Genomic DNA, 18,385 nt, shown 5'->3' on the forward strand with positions numbered 1-18,385 from the left:
ATTCCTAATTTAGTTCGCCCACAAAGGCCAGTTTCCCAGATGCAGCAAGAGTGTACGAGTGCCCCTGCGCCCCACACACACCCACGCAGCCACACATTGGCACATGGGCCCCATCTCTACTGGGAATACTGCGTCACCCAGTAACCACCCACTCTCAGCTGCTGCTTTTTCTTCCAAATCAGGACAGGAAGTTTTTCTGCACAGTGCACTGAGGAGAGAATGCATTCTACATGCTCCCTCCCTGTCTGGAAAAAACAACTAGGCACAGAAATGGTTTGGCCTTCATACCTTTTGGGGATTAGCAGAGGGGAGAGTGAATCTGACTCTAGGTTTGTATTTTTCCTTCTGCTTTTCCTGTTCCAGACTCTGTCGCCCCCCACCCCCACCACCCCCCACACACCCCTTTTGCTGTAAATATGAGTAGCACGCTGCACTAGCAGCCTCTAGCAGGGCTTCAACTCCATGGGGATCATCGGCGTCTTCAAATCTTGTAAAACGCAGTGCTTTCTATTCACCAACCTAATGTGCAGGGGGATGGGAGCTTCAGAGTTAGAAAATGTCATTTCTGGGCCAAAACAAAAGGCAGATGTTATTGCTCCTGAAAGGTGGCCCAAGGCATTTTCTTGTATCTGGTTTTCTTGTCCTGTTCCACTCTCATCTAATATTCAAATAATATGCAACATCAATAAATATTATGTGTTTATTTTTTTATTATAAGTGGGACTCATTTGAATTTATTAACTAAGATTTGGATAGGACCTGTGACTGTTTCGGCCTTCAGGAAAAATCTGGAAAACTCACATCCAGAAATGCATACAGAGGGGGGAATAGGCAATTTTACACATTTTATTTACACATATTCATTTACAACAACAAGCAGTGGTACTGGAGAGAAATTATTCTGCAATGTTGATTGAAATCACTTAAAACACTTACAGAATAAATTACTCTGTACTAACTCTGTAAAAACACAGAATGTGGCATTGAAACTATGAAAACATAACAGTATAACAAATGTAATTAGCATGAGTATTCCCAGGGAAACCTGTGCAAGAAAAGACCCCAATCTTGTTTCTTTGCTCCGCCTGCTGTGTGAAACAGAAAAATCACACTTACCTATCAATTTGTAAACAGTGATAATTTATTTTGTGGAAGCTTTGCTAATCTGTCAGGATATTGGACATGGATATCTTCTGGTAATGCAGTGGTTCAGAAGCAGTCCAGAAAAATGCATGTCTTGGGGGACTTTTTTTCAGATATTTTTGTACTAAATACATTAAATTAATCAGGGATAATAAGAAAACACTGCTGTTAACAATCACATATAAATGGGTTAAGGAAAGTGAATACAACTTGGAGGAAGGGGGTTCAGAGTTCTTTGTGCTTAAACCTCCTTCAGAAGCATATTACAGTATTTGACTGCACCAGTGATGTGTGACAGTAACAAACCCAAACAACCTATATCTAGGCCTCTTCAGTTGTTGTTAGTCAGAAGAGGAAGAATGACTGAAACACACTCTGGTGGAATCAGATATGCCTGGTGACCTAACATTGCCGACAGTATTCAAGTCTTAATGTGTAATGGCATCAGCATCAACTACTTCTGGAGACATGTGAGACATTATAAAACGTGTTGATGCTCTGTAAAGAAAAAAAGACAGACAGTGAACATGGATGTATGACCAGCCTTGTAAGCCTTGAAAACAAAACAAAACAAAAAATAATGTGAAAGTTGCAGTATTTATTGTGTCAAATTGATTGTTTCAGTTACAAAGGTGAACTGGGCAAGAATCATTGTCTGTAAAATGCATTTGCTTCAGACTTCAAGATATCATCGGTTTTGTCAGTCAAATCTTGGAGACGACAGACAGGTACAGTCGGATTGAGCTTCCTCACAGAATATATAGTTTGGTTTTCTCTCAAACTGCTCGAAGTCCACTGGATCCCTTGTCAGGCTGTTACCATTTTGTAAAGTATCTCTCAATCAATGAACTGACATTATGAAATGATAGGGAACTAACAAGGGAACAATTGTAGGACATTAAAATACATTACACAGTATATTAAAATACTGCATCTGAGCTGTGCCCAACCAAAAATGACATACCCAAAAAATCCCTGGGATGTATGGCAACAAACCACTATCTGATTTTTGTGCCGGCTATCTACTGTTACAGTTTCTTTTGTGAGAACTTCCTACTAGCCAATAAGTCTATCCCCATTGGAAAAACATTATTTGAGGACACAGATTCACAGGACACATGGGATACCCCAGGATTTGGTACATCTGCTGCTACCACACCTACTGCTATAAGGAAAATGGAAATCCAGCATCATTGCTTGTTTGAATTACAGGGCATGAACACTTGTCTGGCCAATTACGTAAAACATCAACTGGCTTTCTGTTTGCTGTGACTCATCATTTTTTAATGACAATTTTGAGTTACCACCATTGCATGCGATTAATGATATATTGCTGGCACAAATTATAATTATTTTTGTCAGATAACCCCTAAGGTTAACGTTTTCTAGTTAATCTCCGATTTTCATCATCCACTTTTGGAATCTGTTTGGGTTATTGAGTTGTTTTACTGGAAAGCTCGACAGACATGCTCATTGTGTGTTCCTGAGCCTGTGAGGTTGACACAAGAAAGAAATCCTCTGAACAGGCATTTGAAAACAGCCAAAGACAGCTACTCTCTCAGATGCTGCACTTTAAAGGCGAGGCATGTTTTTGTTGCACATTGAAACCATTTTGCAATGTCCAGTTAGTGCTTCAGTGGGATGTAGTATTTTATTTGAATGCCCCCATTTACAGCCAAATCTTTCAACTCTCTGTTATCAAATATCACCTTAGAATATGGACAACACATTTTAGAGAACTATCTCTGTCTCTATCTGTGCTGGTTATGCTAGTTTAGTGAGAGAGAGAGAGAGAGAGAGAGAGAGAGAGAGAGAGAGAGAGAGAGAGAGAGAATGTCTTTCAGTGGTAAATAGCAGTCTAATTTGAAAACGTCACAGTTCATCGATTGTTCTGCTCTTATGTACACATCTAAAAATCCGAAGATGTCAACAGACATGGAAATGAGATTTTTAGCTTTGATGTAGTGACTTTTAGCATCCAGTGTGATTTCATTTATTCGTCTTTTTTTTAGATGCCTTCCTTTTTTGAGAAGTGAAAGGATTTGGCAGTGACTTTGGTCTCCTTTTTGAAATGCTTCTGACATGGTTACTTTCTACTAGGAAAGCACGCCATTAAGAAATTCTCAGCTCAGGAAAGCAATAACAAGAAATCTTTTCTTTACGGACACAACAAAGATTGAAAGAGGTAACTTGTGAGTAACTTAGAGGACAAAAGGAATTTTCTATATCAGTTAATGGGGCAAATAAATCAAGTCTGATAGAACACGATAAAAGAGATAGAAAAATCCTTAGTGGGAAAGAAAAAATCTTGCCTAAACATTGTGTAATATAATGTAATGTAGACTATGTTTTTCGGTTGATGGGTTCTTTTGTTGTTTATTTTTTGTGATCTTTGCATTTTACTGTCTTTATTTTTTACGGGATGGAATATTTCAGCCTTGACCACAACGAGAAAGATCATCATTTTGTTTTCAGAAATATCAAATGGATATTATGGAACCAGGGGGTTGAAATTTGAGATTTTATGCAGGTCAAAGGAAGTGGATTGCTATGAATTAGATTAAGTTAAATGAAATCTGTATTTAAATGAACACTGTGTGGTACCGTTCTGCACTGTGCATAGTAATAACCAGACAGGAAGAGAAGCACTGACAATTCAGGAAGCAATCAGTCATCAGTATATCAGACCTATCACTTTTGCCTCTTCCAATCTGGAGCTGTGGTGTTCCCCACAGAGCTGTGTAACACATTTTTGTTGCAAATTTTGAAAAGCCGTTATATGCTGCAGTTCAACCAAATCTTTCCATGGAACCCTTTCTGGTCTAAGAAGGACTCATTCACCAAAAAAAGCCAATTCAAAAATAAGGAGCATATAAAAAGCATATCCACACTCAATGCTTGTGTGTCAGACTGAAGGTGATTTATGATTGTTATTTATATCAACAATTTTATAACCATAACCACAACTGAGTAATATCCCCTTATGTGTCATCTATTACATTTTTCATGGCTTTCACCCCCAAGCTGCAGAAACTGGATTCCTTCAAGCAGTGATCCTGTTCTCTGTTGTAAGTTGCAAATGTTGCCTTTTCAATCCATGCCCATTCTTGGGATGTTGAATAGAATTAAGTTGGGATCAGTTAAATTACCAAAATGCATCATGTGGGATCCTGCAAATGTTAAACGGAAGGGTTTTGTACTTCTAATGATTTCAGCTTCCAATAGAACATCCCCCAAGTTCAAATAACATTATATCTAGAAGCCTGCCTTATTTGTGGTCAAAGAGCGAGAATGGGTGGATTCTGATCCCATTCTGACAATAACTGCTCAATTTTCTGTACACCCCGGTATCCCTGCCTCCTGCCTGCTAAGTTTCTGCCTCATTTTCAGAGCGGAGTACAGTAGATGCTTTTCTGTGATGCATAATTCAGTCATAGGCCTCAGGAATAATACTGCAGACAGCACATGAAATAGCCATTTGGGGAAGGAGCATGGCATGGCATTCGTATTGGAATGGGCACCATATAGGTCTTGGTATGCTGCCCTTTAAAGTACACTGGAAACTAAATCTGAAAAGGTGAGCAGGCCTTTTGTCAAGTTAGTGAGCTGTTTCTGCACTGCTGTATTGCAACGAATGAATGCGAAGGTTCAGTACAGTACAATCCTAAATGACACAAACAAGTAAGAAAATAGAAATAGAAAATAATTAAACTTTTAAAGTCCCATGTTGAAAAAGATTAAGGATGTACAACATATTGACAAAAGCAGAGAGACAGCAGACAAATACCAAAAGACAGTTGCTCACCACATTATCAATAAGGCAAAACAACTCACACAATCCTTAGATACGCCGTCCCGGAGGGCTTCTATAGTATGCAGTCAGGGTTATGAGAATGAGATTGCTATGGATTTTTTTTAGTATTATTCTCTTACTACACAACAATGTTAGACTGACAGCTTTGTGACAGTGCATTATTTTGCTGGTAGGTGTGTGTTTTCCTCTGACAATCTGCTGCTTTTCAAACTATCACAATACCTACTGGGGGTCACTGCCTTTAAAAACCCCAACCCCAACAAATCACAAATGAGGCGATGTACACCTGTAGTGCTATCAATTACTGGTGAAGGAAGACTTGATCCATTAGTATTGGTAGTATAGCAAATATCAGTTTAAAGCGTGATACTATACATAACTATATTTAAGTTACTAATGGAGTCCACTTATGCCATTCATAGCTGTTTTTTTATTTGCTTTGGGGTAAATGCATGAGGTCATAATGGATACTGTCAGAAGAGACAATTTTATGATTGCACCAAGCAGGTCCGAGTGGACTGAAATGATATCATCACAGCGCAGTGAGATCACCACTTTGGCATAGCTGAATGTGCTTTTGAAGGATGTCTCTTGGAGAGTTGGTATGTGACTGAACAGCAGAAGTTTGCTGTGGTCTTATATGGACAGTAAACCAAAAAAAATTATTTCTGTCCCCCAGTCCTTGCACTGATGAAATGTATTGGCTATGGCTTTTCCTGTGCCCGTAATCAGTCAATTCTATTCAGCAAAATGTGGAAGCAAATTCTGATGATCATTTTGGAAAATGTACAAGTTCCCCCGACTCAATTATGCAGCATATTGTTTTTTTATGAATTTTAAACTGAAAATGTTGGCCTCAATAATTTATGTGTATAAAGATGCAGTGTTTACAGTATGATATATTCGACAGGCGCAAAGGAGCTACACTTATGAAGGTAAAACCAGCTCTGCCACTGACAATCAATTGATGACTGCCTGCATTTTAATAAGAGGACTTCTACTTTATCCTCCATGTAAATATGAGACATTGGCCCCTTTAATTGACTGTTTTCCTCAAAAAATGCTTCCAGTTTATTGTCTCCCTTTTTTGAAAGAAACTTGCATTTCTCCAAGACAGCATCTTTTTGGAAAACTGAAAACTGGAGATGCTGATGTACTTGGTAAGGTGACAGAATTACAGTAGAATGACAGTAAAAAAAGAAAAAATATATCAAACAAACAAAGATGATGGCATATTTACTTTAATCTCAGTGATGCAAAATGCTAACGGCATCATTTATAGATGCTGACAAACAAATTACAAGCCCAAGTACGGTCCCCTTGGACAAGAAAACCACACACAAAAAACAGACAGGGTGTGGTTCTTCACCCTCCTTCTTCCTCGTTTGCTTCAGTATAAAGCAAGAATATAAATATTTATCAGGTCCAGAGACAAGACAGCAGGACTGTGACAATAAGGGCTCAGCAGTACGGCTTGTGATTTGTTGATTAATATTCCAAGAGAAGGAGTGCTCCTCTTTGCATGTGTGTGTCTGGCTCTCTGTGTGTGTCTGTGTGTGTGCGCCTGCCTCTCTGCCTTCCCCCCACCCTTCTTGCGAGCTTGGCAGGTTACAGCCCTATTGAGCTGACAGTGTGCTCCTCATTGTTCATTAGGCAGCTGGAAGCTTCAGCATTGCACCACTTACAAGCGAGACAGACCCAGCCCCGCTCCTCTCTCTGGCTCACATTCTCTCTTCTCTTCCATCTGATAACATCCTTCAGCTCTCCACCTCCAGCAGCCATGGCTAGCACAGTCTCAGGTAGGATTAAGCTTTATTCTCTGGTCCAGATTGCATAGTCCTGGGATGCATTGGTGAAACAGTGCAGTCCTTTTTGAAAGAATAGTAATAATAATAACAGATCAAATGATTGCATTTGGTTGAGGCTACTTCCTTACCTACAGAGCCAATCTGCACTGATGCATGAACTGAGTCATGCATATTGAATATATATATATATATATATATATATATATATATATATATATATATATATATATATATATATATATATATATATATTGCATGTATTGCTGTTATTGCATTTGACATGAATTCACTGCCTTTAAAAAATATATATAGTTTGGTAAAAGAAGGGGAGAAAAAACTATGCAATAATAAAGCTGTATGCTCTTCAGAGGGCTCAGAGGTTTGTAGTTTATAATTGATTCTGCAGCTTGTTTGATTTCTGTGACTCTTTTGCTTTCCCTTAATGAGAAATCCCCTGTTATAATTTTGTTGCCCCCCGCCCTCCCAGATCCCCTCCTTCTTTTTTTTAAATATAATTCAAATTGTAATAAAGCGTGCCAAAAAAGGGGGATGATTAATTTATGTCTAGGGTTAATTACTAGAAATGATAAATAATGCATAATCTCCATACTAAAAGGGTTAGCTTTGCTATTTTTCTTTTCCCTGCAAGTTTTCATGCAGAGATGGTACATCTGTGCCTCCGTGACTAACCAAGGTGGGAGATAGCATAGATGCAAGACAGTTAAGATTTTGCTGCAGCTCAGATGTAGATGTGCATCTTTTCAGTGGCAATTGTGCTTGACAAGGAATACCTGTTTCACAATCCAGATCTCAAGCAATTAATATGAATTTACACATGCTGCAGAGGCAGATAATGCGTCAAACAATGCACCGGCCAAATCGGTGTAATTAGGCTTGTTATCAATGCAGGCAAATGGAAGCTTTTTGCCTTTGCTGCCAAAGAAATGCCAGGCGTTCAGTTTTTTGTGCTGCGTATTGTGCACGGGGGGGGAGGGGGGGGTCAGGGAAGGATGGTGGTGGGGGTATCATGTTTAAATGCAGGAGGTTCACCCTGTAGCCATTTTCCATCTTGAGCTCTATGATTCACCACTGTCAAAGAGAAACCCTGTGAACATCGGGGGGGGTTATGGGAACAGACAGCAAAAGGCGTGTCCACCCTTACCTGGAATATACTTATACCGAGCAGACATATTAATTAAATAACACCCATTTAAATAAACACATCTCATGTTGACTACAAAATATTTAACCCCAAAAAGAACAAAACAGGACCATTTCTTCCCTAACTCTTGCTGTGCGTAGCAGACACAACAGGCCCTTTCTTTAAATGAAAACAAACAAACCAGCCAAAAAGATTACATGCCTTTGCTGCCCTCACTCCCACAACAATAGGAGTCTTTTGAGGAGTGTTTCTTTTTTTTCCTTCCATCTCATTCCCCTTCGCCTCTGCAGCCCAGCTAGCTCAGCCATTTTTTTTTTTTGTGTGCCACAAGTGGGTGGGAGATGTGGACATTTTTAACTGTAGACTGGCGCTGACGCACAACTCGGCGGGTTTGGGGCTGGGAGAAGGACGCAGCCGTGTTTGGCATGCGCACTTTGGGAGCCCTGCGGCTTGTGTGTGGTGAGGAGCACCAGTCATGTATGTGCGTGTTGAAGGAAGCAGTGTTTTAAAACAGTTACATGAGGCTTCCACATGCTGAGGATGAAAGCTCTTGTGCTTTTAGCAGGAGCCCCGCCCAACTCAGTGCAGCATCAGGGCCTGTGTTCACTGCTCTCACCAGAGACAGCACAATAGCATGAGGAGAAACCTAAGGCTCGTGTCATTGTGAAGGCCAAATTGAACTGCTTATTATTATTTTTTTTTATTTATATTTATATATGTATGTGTTTAGTTATGTATTTATTGTTGTATTATCGTTTTTTTTTTCTTTGACACGCCTTATCTGGAGAGAGCTAAGTTTATTTCCTGTAAAAATCTGGGGAGGTAAATTTGAGAAAGAAAGAAATATTATGAAGTTTTATAAACATAAATTATATTATCTGCAAAAGTCTATTCTTTTTTTGACAGCAACCACTGCATTTGAGTTCTTACGGAAAATGTCAATTTTAAAACAATTGCATAGAACACATCAACAGGAAGCAACACTGAAATAATGTGGCAAAGCTTTGAAAGATATAATGAAAAATTTTATTCATAAGGTAAAATGCAATGGCATTGTGCTTTTTCCCCAGATACATTTTCTCTGTTCTATACTTTGCTATCTACACTTTCTGTTTAGAGGTGTTTCTTGTATTATTCAGTATATATGGTTATTGCATAGTACCCTTGTGCATTGTTTACCCACTTTTCAAAAGCTAGAATATATTAAGTCCTAGTTACCAATAGGTTTATTTACAATTTACTTTAAAAAGCTCAACCAATCATTGTATTTCCAGACTGTTCTTCCTTTGCACAGGAGATGGGTGGAGGTCACAAGACATCTCCAAGGTTATGTACTTAGTCATAGGCCAGGCTGACCTTTGAACCTAGAAACATCTCGGACTTCTTGCTTTTATACTAGCCGTTAACCTGACATCTATATTCGTATTGTGGTAACTTCCTGTTGAAACACCAAATATATTTAAATTTCAGATTTTAGTGGAACACAATCCAGGGGTCAACAAAAAGGCCTTTGTTTTAATTTTGAAGTGCTGACCTAAAATTATCAATGTGCTCTGATATAGAAATTTTGCAGACTCATTTATATATAGACAAAAAAATGCAACTGGCATAGACATTTTAAGTCTGCATGACATTTTTTGATTGTCAGGATGCATTGTAACACAAGGAGTGCAGCAGGAAGAGGAAGAGACAGCATGAAATGATTAAATGAATGGGACTCCTTTGCATTAATTTAAGGACCAAATCTAAGACATGTTGTTTACCAACTGAGCACTTTTTCTTTGCCTAAAAAAAGAAAAAATCCTCCATAAAGAAAAAAAAAAGCTAGTGCACTAGAGAGAGAAATGATGAGAGCGGAGAGTGAGTGAAGAGTGGAGATTCAGGAATAAGAAGACAATTAGATGATTCCTCCGAGGCCCCAGAAAGAGAGAGTGAGAGAGAAAGAGAGAGAGAGAGAGAGAGAGAGAGAGAGAGAGAGAGAGAGAGGGAGAGATAGAGAGGGGAGTAAGACAGAGCAGCTGCCAAACCAATATAGAGAGGTAGGAGATGGGGGAGAATGTGAAGATGAAATTAGAAGAGAAAAAAATAACCGTAATCTGATTCAATGCAAAAAACACAATTAGGTAGATAGCAAAAGAAAGAGAGAGAGAGAGAGAGAGAGAGAGAGAGAGAGAGAGAGAGAGATGGTATGTTAATAGAGAGAAGTGTGTGCAATTGGGTGCTCGCAGGATGAAGAAGGTGTAGGGGGTGGGAGAAGGCAAAGAGCTGCAGAAAATTAGATTACTGCTTTAAGGCCTGGTTATTGGATTTTTCTTCATTTTCTGAAATGTAAAACTCACCTCAAAGGTAGCCAAGCGGGGTTTTAACTGTGGCTGCATTAAAATGGAAGGCACTGCTCCAGGATGGATTTACAGCGCACTGTGCAGGAGCGTGTCTGTGAAATCAGTTAGGCTGCTGCTGGGGGACACACAGACATTAACTAGCCTCTCAACACACTGCAGAACCACTCAACAAGCTTCGTAGACGGCCTGGGCCTGCCTCTCCCATTGCTCATTAGCTTCTGCAGTAACAGCACTGGCTCTGGCTTTTAAAGGCTCCAAATTGCAGGCTGTATACAGTCTCTAACCATAAGCATGAGCTATCTGACACTAATTTCACATTCCAAGATTCTTAGACTAGAAGGAGGCCTCCAACAATCTGTGATACATTTCCAAGCTCAGAGGAATACTATTCTATGAACACCTCTGCCAAAAAAAATTCAGTCAGATTTCTCCAGACTGTGTTGAGAATTGGAGCCTCATTTGACTACAGTTAATGGCCTACCGTATTAAAAAGAGACGCTTTTGACGATGTGAAAGCACACCACTGTCGCAAAACACTGAGCACAAAATGGAGCAGACAAGAGATACATTCATGCCTGGAACGCTGAATTTAAGTAGACTCCATTGCAGATGGTCAAAGCAGAGGGGGGCAGGTCTACAGCAAAGTAGACACGGTGCTGCTCATTTCAATTTATCAAAGCTCTATGACTGTATGTAAATAAACAAATACATTTTAAAATGTTTTCAGCTTTTTCATTTTCATTTCACTGTCTTGTATAGCAACTATTGCTTGCTGCTTTTTGTTTTCTGAAAACAACCATTGGTGAATGTATTACCTATTACTCTTGTACTGGATGTTTTGACAGTGTGGTTTAGTACACTTTGATTTCCCATATTTGACAATATGAATGGTTGTATGGTTTAACATTTATTGTTGTTGTTTTTTTAAAATACTGTTAGCTATGCACACATTTTTAAATTTAATTTAGTATTGCTTTGTTTTTATTCATAAAGGACACATACTTGCCAAAATGGCTCTCTACTATCAAGAGACCCCAGACAGTTCAAGTTCTGAATCAGGAATACATTATTAATAATTAGCATATAAAGTGAATGCAAGTCTTTGGTTGGAACGAATATAATTGCTTAATTAGAGCACGTTATGCTAATACTACTTTCCCCTGTATGTACAATTGCTTGCCAAAAATATGTACCACCTTCAAAAATAGACTTTGAAATAAAACCATCTGTCTCTGAACAGGAATTTTCCCATGTCCTTATATAAAGGCCTTCAATATATTGATGAGGTTTGCTGTTCATTGATGACTATTCATGGGTGTGGAAGTTGAAACAAGAACAATGAGCTGTGTCTAATGAGAGAACTGTAGCAAGCCTTACAATATTACAGTGCTATTGTGGCAAAAGCAACATTGCAGCTGATGAGTTTTTGTGAATATTGGGGTTTGTTCATGTGTTAAAATTATCCAAAATAGGGAAATGGTCTGCTGGAGTGGACAATGTTCCTCTGGGCAGATATCAAACCAGGGAGTGCTATTGCAGCAGACAGGGAGAGAGAGTCATGTACTGACTTTGTGGGAGCACAACATTGCTATTAAAGCTCACTCACTTTAAGATGCTCTTTTCCCCTTGTTATCCCACACCTGACTTTGATCTGCACTGTGAGCACAGGTGTGACTGCCTGAGAGGTTGTATTCATCTATACCAACATTAAAGTATTGTCTTAATACTAAAAAATCTAAATATCCTTGCATTTTTGCTGGTGTTTTCTATAAACAATATCTGCATTTGTTTTTTAGTTTTGCTCAATAGGAATTCAGTGCTTGTTTGAACATTATTATTATTTTTAAAAGTGCTTTACAGGATGATGAATCACAAATAGCATTCTTTGGATTGGCCATTGCTTGTCACAGTGAAGCACTGTCAAAGAAGAGCAAGGGATTTAATCAATGTTACTGCTCCTGCAGGGGGCAGGTAGGCATTTACTGGAGAAAAAAGGATTGTGCTTGTCAATTTTATGGTAATACAGCCGGAATGATCGCTCTCATCTACTGCTTAACAGAGGACCTCTCTTCTCTTGCTGAGCGTTATCATGTCAATAGCATCCAGCTCAAAGATCATTCAATATAGGTCTGATGACTGCATGCTTGACAAAATATAATGAAAGGATTTTCAGGCTGGGAGATTGTGGGATCTCTATTCTAAGCTTTCACTCTGTAGATATTTATTGAAACTGTATGTCCTATTTTAAAGGTGTTATGTGGCATGGTTGTTGGTGCCAGACGGGCCGGTCTGAGTATTTCACAATCTGCTCAGTTACTGGGATTTTCACTCACAACCATTTCTAGGGTTTACAAAGAATGGTGTGAAAAGGGAAAAACATCCAGTATGCGGCAGTCCTGTGGGCGAAAATGCCTTGTTGATGCTAGAGGTCAGAGGAGAATGGGCCGACTGATTCAAGCTGATAGAAGAGCAACTTTGACTGAAATAACCACTCGTTACAACCGAGGTATGCAGCAAAGCATTTGTGAAGCCACAACACGTACAACCTTGAGGCGGATGGGCTACAACAGCAGATGACCCCACCGGGTACCACTCATCTCCACTACAAATAGGAAAAAGAGGCTACAATTTGCACAAGCTCACCAAAATTGGACAGTTGAAGACTGAAAAAATGTTGCCTGGTCTGATGAGTCTCGATTTCTGTTGAGACATTCAGATGGTAGAGTCAGAATTTGGCATAAACAGAATGAGAACATGGATCCATCAGCCTTGTTACCACTGTGCAGGCTGGTGGTGGTGGTGTAATGGTGTGGGGGATGTTTTCTTGGCACACTTTAGGCCCCTTAGTGCCAATTGGGCATCGTTTAAATGCCACGGCCTACCTGAGCATTGTTTCTGACCATGTCCATCCCTTTATGACCACCATGTACCCATCCTCTGATGGCTACTTCCAGCAGGATAATGCACCATGTCACAAAGGTCGAATCATTTCAAATTGGTTTCTTGAACATGACAATGAGTTCACTGTACTAAACTGGCCCCCACAGTCACCAGATCTCAACCCAATAGAGCATCTTTGGGATGTGTTGGAATGGGAGCTTCGTGCCCTGGATGTGCATCCCACAAATCTCCATCAACTGCAAGATGCTATCCTATCAATATGGGCCAACATTTCTAAAGAATGCTTTCAGCACCTTGTTGAATCAATGCCACGTAGAATTAAGGCAGTTCTGAAGGCGAAAGGGGGTCAAACACAGTATTAGTATGGTGTTCCTAATAATCCTTTAGGTTAGTGTATATTGCTATACAAAGCAATTTGTCTTCCCTAGTTCTCTATGATAAAGCAGACTTGTAAGTGAAATACATTGTGTACATTTGTCACATTTACAATTTCATAAAAGCCCTATAGAAATAAATAATCCTTTCTAAAGACCGTTTCTTTACTGTAATTGAATGGGGCTTTTATTATCTTTCATGAAAGAAACATAGGACAGTCTTCTTTTTCCCAAGCTGAAATCTGTAAACCTACTCAGACAGTGGCATAGTCAATTTACACAACTGCCACAGCCATAACTTACTGCTAGTAAATTAGAGGTTTTATTATAGCATTACCAGCGAGGATTTAATCAGAGGTCTTTGGTTTCAAGGAGCAAAATATAATGGAAAATATAAATCCTAATTTACCATTCCCCGTTACTGAGTTGCGATATAAAGCAATACGAAGATGTGTTTTTTGTGTTTGTGTTTTGTTTGGCATTGCATGCAAGTTCACATTGTAAAATGTTACATTTCTTAAGCCCTTGATGATTTTATATACACGTCCAACATTAAATAACTACTGCTTTGTTTTTGATATATATTTCATTTATCTTTTTTTTCTCAGTTTTCTTAAACAAAGGACTGATCCAGTCAATCTATTAAGTACACAAATCAAATAAGAGACACACACACTGAACACATTCGTATGCACAGCATGGGGAAGAAAATCCTATATTTTATAGTAAAATATATACATTTTTTAACAGAAATCTTAACATCTGCAGTTCAGTCGCTATTCATCTTAAGAGATGGGAAAGGCCAGTACGAAATCTTAACATCTGCAGTTCAGTCGCTATTCATCTTAAGAGATGGGAAAGGCCAGTACAGGGACAACCTTATTTATTTATTTACTCTTTTTAGAACAACCTTCTGTTCCTCTAATTTGGTCTGTCCTCTCCCCGGCTCTGTAAAGCACAGCGCAGTACATTTCAGCACCACGGAGAGCAGCTGTGAAATCTCTGCTGCATTGCCTTTCCAGAAGAACACAGAACTGCAATGCAGTGAGTAGGCACCTCCACTCCCCCAGAAAACCAGTAATGGAAACAGATGCCATTCTTCCAAAGAGTGAGAAATCACCTCCTTTGTTCTTTGGTCTAGGGATTAGTGGTCCTTTTCTCTCAGAAACCTTTCTTGGACCAATTAAATAAAACACATCTGAGCCGGGAGGGAGAGTTTTAAAGACAAGCACTTGCTTGTCTGACTAATTGTATACCTAGGCCGACATATATCTTCAGACCAGCATTCACTGGTAGTGACGTGTTTTGTGCCAGTGTTTGGCGTATATCTCTCCATGCCCCTCTCATGTCTAATGCTTCTTACTGATAACTGGAATATGTGGGATGTACAGTTTGTTTGTTTTTAGATTTATAGTATTTGACCAAGGCAAAGATTAAAAATGTGGATGGAGAATTACACAGGCTGCCTTCTTGGGAAGAAAAGTGATGTGGGCTGTTTTGGAGTTTTACCATTTGAAGAGATGGCCATAAATTGCATTGTTAGAGAATTAGTTTTGTCTTATTTTGGACATTGTTCTTGAAAACGACAGCAAACAGAATTAGAACTGTTTTCTAATTTAAAGGAGCATAACTAGCATATACAACATATACAAGAGGTTTTGAATGACTTGACCATATAGCTAATTGTCTTCCTTTTATTTTTGATTTGTTTAATTGTGCCTTCATGTTTGTATTAATGACATACAGTTAGTTTGGTGTTGAAAGAGACCTTGGTTTAACATTCCAAATATGGAAATCATCTCAGATCTCTTGCAAAAACTTGTAATTTAATTTTGGAGAATACTAAAACATGTTTAAAATGCTTTGGCATTATTTATCCCTTTAAAGAGGAATCCACTTTGACTGAAGTGCATTTACATTTTTGGCCTCACAAAAAGGAGTGGTATCCACTTAGCAAACTGTCTGCTTGTCACAGTTCAGCCCTGGACATCTCTAGGCTGTTACACTGCATTTCTAATAAGAGCAACTCCATAATTAATGATTGTTAAGTCTGATGGGAGCTTAACAGTTCCTTTAAATAATTAAGGACATGACTGGTCAAAGTCTTAGATTGAAATGGGCCTCATGGTTAACAGAAGAAAATGCTTTTATTGCACCGGTTCTTTAAAAAGAGCCCATTGAAACAGCAATATACTGAACAGATGGGTAAAAAAAAAGAGAATCTGCAAAAAGGAGAACTGGAATATAACTTTTAATGGAGATCAGAAGCATCATGCTGTGTCTAGGATGTTTTTCACAGCGGGACAGTTCAGATCTCCAAAGAATATAGCTCAGGGTTTCTGGGGAGCAGCCAGTGGTGAGGTTTTTCTGCACGAGACACATCCATTCTACACGGTTCATACAAAACAGATTTTCAGCTGGCAGTCTCTGCTTGGAAAGCCCACGGCACACTGCAATGCAGCCCTTGCAAATCCATGGCAGCTTTATGAAGCTAATGTTCCCGTTACAAGCTGATAGGATTTCCAGACAGTATTCATGACAAAAGGCCGCCGCGTAGTAAACTGAAGTCTTTTTAGGGGATTTACAAGCCTTCTGTGTGGGGTGAAAATAATAAAGATAAAACCCAGACATCTAAAGAAATTGTGTGGCTCTCCCATTTATTCAATTCCTTGAAGAATAATCTCCCTTTTTAGCCAGTGGGATTGGATAAAAGCCTTCTTCAGCAATGTTCATGCATCATCATAAAACAGCAATGCCTTTTATATATTGATTCATTTATTTCATACTAGTTAGCTATATTAAAGCTCACTTCAGAAATTAGATGACTGGTTCGCTCACTCCTCCCTACTTGTTGGAGAGATGATCCACCAAGAGCCAAGACGGGGGGAACAATCAATTTTTTTAGTTTTTTTAATGAAGTGAGGGAGCACTAAGCAAGAAATGGTCCTTATTAGATGTGGATTTGCTGTTTCTTCCTCTGCTAGGGAGGAGTCCAACAGTTAAAGATTAACTATTGAATCTGTTGATTTCAATAGGAAATACTCCCTTATAATTATTATTGATTTATTTCTTCTTTGTAACACAAATGGCAATACATTTTTCTGTCATTCTCTACCTAGGGACTGAGAAGACAGAAACAATGGGATGTTCTTTTGAAGTTGAAAACATGCTCCACTATCTTCAAACACAGTCCCTGGCTCTGGCAATACTTGATGCTATACATATACATATACAGGCAATACATATACTTCAAATACATTGAAATCTAGCAGTGATAGTTTAACAATTGTTATCATGAATACCACCTGATATATAATTGGAATGCACTTCTTTGTACTGCAGCAAATGCAGAGTATAAATTGTTTGTCTCCCATTTAAATAACAACAGCTTTTTAATGTATCTATCCTGCAGACATTTTTTTTATATTTTTTAACAAATGTGGAAAGATATGGTTTTGCAATTTAATGGATAAGCTTACATTTTCTCAGTGTGATAGGAAAGGAATTGCAAATTACTAATTGCAACAATGCACCACAATTCAGGCCAGCCTGGATGTGCTGATGTCAGACAGAGTGGCAGAAGCTATTAAGCTTTGAACTGAGAAGCTCCACAAGGCACGTATCTGCCTATCTGTCATGGGCGCTCTAGTGAGTGACTTTACCACAGACTTGTAAAGACTTGTCTGATCGCTGCCCTCTTGATCTCAGTTGCCCAGAAACAGCTGCAGTTTTGGTTTACGTTGGTCTGGAAAGGAAAAACCTATGTGAGCTATCTCCGTCACTGGGATGAATATGTGTCTGTGTCTATGTCACCTCATTCTCACTCTCATGGAGTCTTTCTTTTGGAATGGATGGTTTACTGTGTGGACAACTCCAAAGGTCCCCTGTCAGCATGGAAATCCATGAAGCTTGAGTTGCGACGGGGAGAGTGGAAAACAACGACAGCCAGGACTAAAACAGAATAACACCAAGACATTCTGGCCACGTCTCAAAGGCTGCATCAGGGTCTCCAATTGTGTCGACTCTTTATCAGAGACAGAAAGCTGGCAGCCCAAACCTAGCTTCCTCATTGTCTGCCTCAGCTCTCCTCACCTGTCCCTTGCTCATTTTCTCCTCAAAAGGACTTTGAAACAGGCAGCAGTATGAAGCATCGTCTCCCCCCAAAAAACAGGATTGTACGGGATTCTTTATGAAATGTCACCTTGCCAGCAGCAGTTGATTGGATTAGTTTTCTTTCTCTTTTTTTCACTGTGTGTGTGTGTGTTGCACTAGGCTCCTCCGTGTGGAGAGCTGCTGATTTGAGTAGCCCTGCTGCAGTGAGGGGGAGGGAGGGAGGGAGGCTCCAGCAGAACAGCCACCCAGCTGAGGCTGCACTTTTTAACAAGGCTACCTACTAGGCAACTGACAGCACCTGCCTGATGGATAATGTATTTTCTGAGCCAGGAAGTTCAGGTCGAAATCTTAGCCTTAGGATGGGCCATATTTGATTGTGTTACCACAGTGTGGATATCAATAGAATCATCAAAGGCATGTCTAAGTTACACTTTGCTCCACCCTTGTGAACATCATTGTGTCTGGTTCAACAATAATCCCAGATACTGCCTGGGAGGAAATGGTTCTGATACCTATTATTTAAGGTGTCATTTTATGAATGCGTGTGCCTCTTTGGGATTTATACCATGCTGTGACACGAATATGAATCCTCTATGCTAATATAACCATCCATTGTTTTGCCAATGTAATCCAAGGAATATTGTGTAGGATGGCGAACACAACAAACTGAAAAACTGTGTAAAAAAGGTGGGAGCCCACAGCATAGGAAATTAAAGGTTAACCATCCT

At 39.3% G+C, this 18,385-nt stretch overlaps 1 protein-coding gene across 3 annotated transcripts in view; it reads left to right on the forward strand.

Annotated features, from left to right (window-relative positions):
* The first annotated feature begins 6,670 nt into the window (after positions 1–6,670).
* The window catches only part of stmn3 (stathmin-like 3), a 36,358-nt gene continuing 24,643 nt past the window's right edge, over positions 6,671–18,385 (forward strand). For all 3 annotated transcript variants that reach the window (XM_066702822.1, XM_066702823.1, XM_066702824.1), the window contains exon 1: positions 6,671–6,756. In XM_066702822.1, the coding sequence (XP_066558919.1) occupies positions 6,738–6,756 (19 nt within the window). In that variant the 5' untranslated portion in view covers positions 6,671–6,737. The remainder of the gene's footprint in view (positions 6,757–18,385) is intronic.

The sequence above is a fragment of the Amia ocellicauda genome, chromosome 4, assembly GCF_036373705.1.
Source record: "Amia ocellicauda isolate fAmiCal2 chromosome 4, fAmiCal2.hap1, whole genome shotgun sequence".
NCBI classification, from domain to species: Eukaryota; Metazoa; Chordata; class Actinopteri; order Amiiformes; family Amiidae; genus Amia; species Amia ocellicauda.